At 45.6% G+C, this 7,879-nt stretch overlaps 1 protein-coding gene across 1 annotated transcript; it reads left to right on the forward strand.

Moving 5' to 3' along the window:
- The first annotated feature begins 666 nt into the window (after positions 1-666).
- Positions 667-7,661, forward strand: LOC118079170 (aquaporin-5-like). The gene is made up of 4 exons (XM_035103198.3): positions 667-1,225; positions 3,461-3,625; positions 5,032-5,115; positions 5,668-7,661. The coding sequence occupies exons 1-4, from the start codon at positions 863-865 to the stop codon at positions 5,842-5,844; spliced, it is 789 nt and encodes a 262-aa protein (XP_034959089.1). The 5' UTR covers positions 667-862; the 3' UTR covers positions 5,845-7,661.
- Positions 7,662-7,879: the final 218 nt, after the last annotated feature.

The following is a 7,879-nucleotide window of genomic DNA, read 5'->3' on the forward strand; positions in this document are numbered from 1 at the left end:
ACATTTCACGGCTCTGCAGCAAGTGGCTGCATGTAGATTTGTACCCATTGTTTTATTTTACCTTCTTTTTGATAGAGAGGAACACAGGGCTTTCACGCTTTCTGGAGCAAACTACCAAAAACTCCTAACGATTCAAAATAAATCCATTCAAGACCTGCGCTGGCATACTGGAGAATCCAGTTCCGCAGAGTTGTCCACAATTATTGCCCGATTACTTTCCACTCTTCAGTCCTGAGAAGGGGGAGGGTGGAATAGTGGCATATTAGAGGCCTAATATCTGAGGGCGTTTTTGAAAGAAAGGGGGGGGAAGCTTAATAAAGATGAAATGCCTTGTGAACTGAAAGAACAAGAGAAGAGAAGAGAAGAGAAGAAAAAAGAAAAGAAAAGAAAAGAAAAGAAAAGAAAAGAAAAGAAAAGAAAAGAAAAGAAAAGAAAAGAAGGTAAACAGACAAGGTGCTAATCTCTGTGTCATTATGCAATATTGTGGTTATCTAATGACAGCAGGGCTATTCAATAGAAACCCCATTGTCTGGAAGAGAAAAGAAGAAAATCAGCACTAATATTGGGGTCACGAAGAGTCGGACACGACTAAACGACTAAACAACAACAACAAGAAGAGAGGAGGGTACAGTTGTTGTCTTAAAATGGAAAGTTTCCAAACTCCACAGGAGCAGGAGGGGGAAGAGGAGGACTGGCCACATTTATTGGCTCCGCCCATACCTGGAGACGATCTTTTATTGCAGCACCTGTAGATATATATCTCTCTCTGTATGGCCCAGCACTTTGCTTCAGTCCCTTGGCATCCCAGACAAAGCAGAGACTCTCACACCGTCATTGCCATTCCACCTGCTCCAGCGCAACCATGAGAAAAGAAATTTGCACCATCGCTTTTCTCCGAGCCGTCTTCTGCGAGTTCTTAGCCACGCTGCTGTTCGTCTTCTTCGGTTTAGGCTCAGCCCTGAAGTGGCCTTCGGCCTTGCCAAGCGTCCTCCAGATCGCCCTGGCTTTCGGCTTGGCCATCGCCACGATGGTACAGACATTTGGTCCCATCAGCGGCGGCCACGTCAACCCAGCAGTGACCATTGCCTTCTTTGTGGGGAACCAGATCTCTTTCCTCCGGATGTTGTTCTATGTTGCAGCCCAGCTGATCGGTGCCATCGCCGGGGCAGGCATACTTTATGGGGTGACTCCCTCGAATGCCCGTGGCAACCTGGCAGTCAACGCGGTAAGTACTTGCTGCGGCTGTGGATTAGATTAGTGATATTGGTGGTTTGGCAACTCGGGCAGGCAAGTGCCCCTCAAAGGGGCACTAACAGGCAGCCACTCAGCTTCTGGAGAGCTTGTGGAACAAGAGATCCCACCGGCACATTATGCTGTAGAGTAAGAATAGGCATGGAAGTTTGCTGGCAGGACAGATTAATTGTGCCTTGTAATTTTCGATGTGACGTTTCTTCCAAAGGTGTCTTATATTCTAAGCGAATGAGTCAGCCAGTCCCGGGGACGGGACGGGGGACTATACATTTTCTTTAACTCCAGCTTTACCACTTGAAGAATGACCTGGGGAGGGAGCAGATATACAGATGTTGGTTCCTTTTAGAATTGTTGTTTTTCAAAACGATAATAACTTGGAACCATTTCAAACTGTTGATGCTCAGTTGAGTTGGCGCATGTTGCCTTGTGTCCCCTTGGAAACGCATTGACTTCTTTCCCACTATTTCCCAATGTAATAATAGTTTATAATAATAGTTTATTATTCATGCCCTGCCCATCTGGCTGGGTTTCCCACTCCAAAAGCTACTCCTGCAGTTCAGTGGACAGCATTCAGTGCTATGCTCAGGGATGTGGGAAGGAAGAGAAAATTAGCTACCCACAAGCCCAACACCTGTGAACACAGTTTTTCCCGTTTGCTTCCCATGCGTGAGCATGGATCTCTTCAGATCCCTGTGAAAGGTCAGTTCAGCCCAGGATGAAGCTGAATGATCCAACAGACTCCAGCACACTAAACTCTATGCTGGACTGTGTATTGAATTAAATGGACTGTCCGGGAAGGTTTAGAATCCTCATTAGACCTGGACAGAAAAAGGCACAAGAGACCAGCTAAGCCAGCAGGAGGAAGATGTGGGTAGCACAACACACTGAAAATTCAGAACACCCTTTGCCAACCTGGTGCTCTCCAGGTGTTTTGGACTGCAGCTCCCATCAGCTACAGCCAGCAGAGCTAATGCTCGGGGATGGGGGGGAGTTTTAGTCCAAAGCATCTGTAAGGCTGGTTGGTTGGCATTGGTCTGTCTCAGGAGACAACAGAAGAGTGCGGCTTCAGGGGTGAAGTCAAACTTGTAGTGCTACAGTGCCTGCTGGGGAAAGGGAAGGGAGTCAGTGTTAAAGGCAATTGGAAGTTCTAGGTTTCCATTGTAAGGGCACAAATTTCCCAGAAAAGGAAATCAGATTTATTACCTACTTGTTCAGTGCTGTGCTAAGGATCCAGCTTACTTCCTCTTGTTTCCAAAATTTTCACCAGCAACCATTCTTATTCTGTTCCTATTAAACTTTTAGTTAGCATGCAGAGACTGCAAAAGGGAATCTTTGGACTGCTCCACATTTCAATCTCTCTTATCTACATTAACACTGAATTGTTGCTCAGGATTGCTGTCGGTAAACCTCATGTGTGAAAAGATGCAAACTGCCTGACTAGAGGGCTTAATATCTATCCCCCCCCCCCGGAATTTCACTGACCCGCAACATAGCTTATAGTTCCTTCTACCTCCCCTCTTGCACTAAATGGAAGCTAGAGACTCATTTAATGGAGCCAGAGAACATTGTTTTAAGGCTGCCTAAAAGGGGATCCTCGGATCTGCTCCTGAATTGTTGCAAAACCCATAGCTTCCCCCTGCATTGTTCTTCAGCAGGTATTAGCTGTTGTAAAGAGCATTTGAAGGAGATAAAGCATTTGCCAAGAGATAATATCTCAGGGCTAGGTTGGTGAGACTGTACGAGAAATCAGTAACAAAAGAGAGATAAATGAAAGGGGGGGGGAAGAGATACAAAGATGGACAGAGTGATAGACTATTAAAAAAAAAACAATGAATGCCTTGTATACTCCAACTCCTGTTGCTTCTTAAAGTTCCTTTCCTGTCCTCTGGAGAGAGGGGTTTATAATTCCAGTTTTGCTCTGTTGAAGCTCGTTGAGCTGAACTGTTTATTTAGTATTATTAAGCACCACACCTCCAGCAAGCTTGGCAGTGTCCAAGCACATAGTGAAATGCAGCTCAGAGGAATGAAATCTAATAGCAACCGTGAAGTAGTCCTATCGCACTTTGGGGTTTGTCGTTTTCTTAACAACCACCCTTAAGAGTAACCTTTACTTAGTTGGAAGTAGTTTTTCTTGGTTTTCAGCAGGAGTTAGTTCCGGAGATGAACGTGCAAGATTGTAACCAAAGTCTCTGCTCTTCCATCCTGACAGCTCAGCAACAACACAACCGCAGGCCAGGCTGTGGTGGTGGAGATGATCTTAACCTTCATGCTTGTTATGTGCATCTTTGCCTCGACTGACAGCCGCCGGCGCGACCGTGTGGGCTCCCCATCCCTGTCTATCGGACTGGCTGTCACTCTGGGCCACCTTGTTGGGGTAAGAGTTTTCCTACTCGGCTTTTCTTTTAGGAACATCGGGAGCTGTCCGATGTTTTGAGTCAGGCTATTAGTCCATCAAGCTCAGGTTTGTCCAGAAATACTGGCAGCAGCTCTCCAAGGTGCAGGTGGCAGGGGCTAAACCTGCGACCTTCTGCGTAGAAAACAAAGTGGTGGTACAGAAACAAAAGGAAGGGGGAGATGGAAAGATGGAAATGCATCACAGCCTTGAGTGCCGATCCCTTGGGGCATGTGATGTGGGGCCACAGTCACTTGAGCACAGGAAGAAGTGGGAGCTCCATGCAAAGAATTCTATGGCTTCTGCCATTTCTGCAGTAGGAAGCAATCTTCATAAAATCATATAATCGTAGAGTTGAAAGGGATACCAAGGGTCATCTAGTCCAACCCCCTGCAATGCATGATTCCCAGCTAAAGCATCAATGACAGATGGCCATCCAATCTCTGCTTAAAAACCTCCAAGGAAGGAGAGTCTTATGCCAAGTCAGACTGTTTGCCTGTCTAACCCAGTGTTTTCTGCTCTGACTGGCGGCAATGGCTCTCCAGGGTTTCGGACAGAGAGTATGGGTTGAATCCTACTCAGAGTGGACCCGTCGAAATGAACAGACATGACTAACTTAGGTCTGTCTACTCTGAGCAGCACTAGCTCTGGATACAATCATATTTCTCATCCTTTACTACTGGTACCTTTTTAACTGAAGAAGCCAGGATTGGAAACAAATGCATTTTGCATGCTAAAGGTGTGCTGTACTATAGAGCTATGGCCCGTTTGGGTAGAGCAGAGGCAGGGAACCCATGGCCTTCGTATAGAGATGCAGCATCCTCATGGAAGTGCTTGTGCACACAAGCAGGATTCCCACCACACCAAGCATGGCCGGGCTGAGAATCTGATAGCAGCTCCATGGTGTGGGGAATGCTAGAAGGGAGAATTTGCAGGTAGAATTTGCAGGGATTGCCTAACTAGCAGAAGCCACAATCGAAGTGCCGAAATGGCAAAAAATGACCAGGAAAATCAGAAACCAGGAAGAGAGAAACTTTAATAAGGAATAGGAGAAATTAACAAATTACCTAAGGGAACACTGTAAACCGCTAAAAGCTTTGGCAGGATTTGAGTAATGCTTGTAATGTACTATAAACGAAGGTAAAAATGGACTACTTTAAGAAAAATAGAGAAAATATATGATGCAGTTGAAAAGGATTGAAAATGGAAACCATGGGAGGGTGGAGGGAAGTCCAAGGATTCAGGGAATCCTAAATGTTGGTGAATCCTAAATGTATAATGTTTGAATTTAAATGTGTAGTGTAAAACTGAATAAAAAAAAGATTATAAACAATGGAATTACAAGAAATGTTTAGATGCCTAATGAACACTTCCCCTCTTCTCCACAGATCTATTTTACGGGCTGCTCTATGAATCCTGCCAGGTCTTTTGGACCTGCTGTTGTCATGAAAAGATTCAGCAACGCTCATTGGGTAAGAAATTAGAGCTTTTCACTCTGAAGTAAAAGACAGTCATGGGAAATAAGCAGTGAAAATAAGCAGGGCAACTCTGGTGCGTGTGTAATTTTTCATCTATGTTTTAGAACTGTGTTGGGCCACCAAATTTCAACAAGATTTGCAATGCCATGAGCACAATGGTGGTGATATGTGACTCAGAAATTTGCCACCTTCCCATATATTCTCCTTCGTATTGCAGCTGCATCTGTGGTCCCTAAAATGTGGAGTTGAAATCCAATTATGTACTGAGGAAGTGCAAATTGCCAACTGCCATTTCTAATTCCTTTAAAATGTCTTGACTTTTTTGGCCCAGCCAGGGACCTCCAAATTTGCTGTGAAATTTTGCTTTTGATGAAACAGAGATCGCACCCTTGAGAAATTATGCCTACCTCTGTCCAAACCCATGAAGCATTTCTTGCATGGAAGATACGGCACGAGATGAATCAACCATCTCTGCTCTGGCCTAGCTGGCACAAAGGAACCTGAAAGTCTTTGGAAAGCTTCTAACTCCTTTCCTTGGTTTCTCAGGTCTTCTGGGTAGGTCCCATCGTTGGCGGCATCGTGGCCTCTCTGCTTTACAACTACCTTCTGATACCTCACCCGATGAACATGTCAGAGAGGGTCGCAATTGTGAAAGGCACTTACGAGTCGGAAGAAGAGTGGGAAGAGAAAGAGAAAAGCATAGAAATGGCCTCCTGCAAGTGAGAACGCTCTAGGTGAGAAGGTGGAGAAGACTCGAACACCCCCCGATGCCAAATGAACACTGACCAAACGCCTTGCCATTTAAAGAACCAAGACGGCTCCCACTGATGCCTGGCGACCGAAGAGGGAATCAGGGGGACATTACTTGTGTAAATAACCGTTGTGAGTGTGTGTGTGTCTGCATGTGTCTGTGTGGGGGCATGGGAAGAAGAAAGCTGGAAAACGGATGGTTTGAGCACAGTCCATTTGGGGATCAAGGCATTCATTCAAACAAGAATCGTATTGTAACGTCTCAGGACCGGCAAAGAACTGCAAGTGTTCTAGAGTGATGCCTGGCACCTTAGCTTTTGCAATTATGCGAGGGGTGGGTATGTTAATAGTTTCTTTTAGCAGTTTATATTTCCCTTCCTGGTGGGCTGCCAGACAAGTACCCCCCAGGTCCACATATACTCTGGGCTTTCAGGGTTTTGGGGGCAAAGTTGCCCGAGCTTGAATTTCCTAGGCTTGGTCCAGCTTCATATATGCACTAATGCTTGCAACTAGCCCTTTTTTTTTGTATGTTTAATACATCTCCAGCCCACATATACTGTAAAGATTCACATGACCCCCTCAGGTCAGAGTTACAGTGGGGTTTATGAAGTGATACATTGGACAGTGAGATGAGAATTTGTGTGAGACGATCCCACAGAAACCACAGCCTTTAAAGAAAAAAACTGCCACATATACATTCACGGAGAAAAGGCAAACACCATCCTCACTTTCCCCTTGCCTTGATTTCCATTTTCCATGGGTTCAAGCAAGCAGCAAAAGGAAGAGAAGCGATTTCTAGATCTACTGTACAAAGGACAAGGCCCCTTCCTTTGACCGGTTGACATCCTTGCTCCAGCTTGACACTTCTGCCTCTAGTTGGCGTGTGAGAGGATTGCTAGCATTTCAGGTGCCTGCATTTGACCAGGTATCAAGAGGTTAAGAACTAGAAAAGGCAGAGCCAGGAGTCGGAATGGGGGAATGGGACGGGTGGAAGTGGAGCCAATAAAATCCAGGGGTTTGCTGCCGAGGCTGGTGTTGACAGACGTGTTAGACCCGGCCTGTGCTTGAAGGGTGAAGGATCTGCACAGGAGATCACATGTGAGAGTAATCTCAATTGGTGCCCCTGGACAAAACCTCCCCCATGGCTCTGGCTCCTTGCAGCTCCTCTTTCCTTGGTCTGAGGAAAAGTGTGGCCATGGAGGAAACAGGCACAACTGCAGGCTGCTGGCTCAGTCACTGATGCGGCAGTGTGTGAAACGGCTCCTGAAGATAGGAGGTGGGTCACCTTCGGAGCTCAAGACACGTTGCAGGTGCACTAGGTGGGAGAGGTGCAGCTGAATTCCACTTCAAGAAAAGAAAAACCAGCTTAAAACAAAAATCTTACTAGCCGCAAATTCTGGCTGTTGAACAAAATAATTCGACAACAGAATCAGATTTAAAAACAAACGTCCCTGAAATATCTGGGGAGAGATTTGTTGTTTGCTTGGTTGGCAGCCTAAGGGGGCTTCATCCAGAGGCAAGCACAGGTATGATGAGGAGCTGGACCAAAAGTCAGTCCTGCTGCAGGAGCCGTGGGGGAAGTCAGAGATGTGCGAGGAAAATCAATCCAGAAAGAATTATCTGTCCATTGATCCTTTCCAAAGTGTTATATAACTTGAGCTGGGCGGGGAAAGACTGCTGCTTTCTGCATTGCTGAGTTTATGTTCTGTTTAATGCAATTTCATTTATTATTATGAGGGTCTCTGTACTATATTGTATTATTTATTATGAATAAAAATAATAAAAAGAAACAGTGTAACAACATCAATGGCTCGGGGATGCATCAACGTGGGTATAGTGGTCCTCACAGAGAAACAGGGAGACACAATGGTAGCCTGTCAGGCTGAGAGAGGGAACATTTTTCAGCTCGGGACCATATTTCCTTCTGGACACCTACTGAGTGTCGGTAGGGGGCGCAGGCAAAAGTGAGTAATAATAATAATAATTTATTATTTATACCCCGCCCATC

This window comes from Zootoca vivipara, chromosome 2 (genome assembly GCF_965207765.1).
Source record: "Zootoca vivipara chromosome 2, rZooViv2.hap1.1, whole genome shotgun sequence".
NCBI classification, from domain to species: domain Eukaryota; kingdom Metazoa; phylum Chordata; class Lepidosauria; order Squamata; family Lacertidae; genus Zootoca; species Zootoca vivipara.

What these genes read in the sequence shown, in the direction of transcription:
- LOC118079170 (XM_035103198.3), top strand. Translation starts at nt 863, where the DNA reads ATGAGAAAAGAAATTTGCACCATCGCTTTTCTCCGAGCCGTCTTCTGC. An exon ending in GCAACCTGGCAGTCAACGCG is followed by an intron (nt 1,226 to 3,460) that starts GTAAGTACTTGC and finishes CCATCCTGACAG; the next exon opens with CTCAGCAACAACACAACCGC. An exon ending in CTCTGGGCCACCTTGTTGGG is followed by an intron (nt 3,626 to 5,031) that starts GTAAGAGTTTTC and finishes TCTTCTCCACAG; the next exon opens with ATCTATTTTACGGGCTGCTC.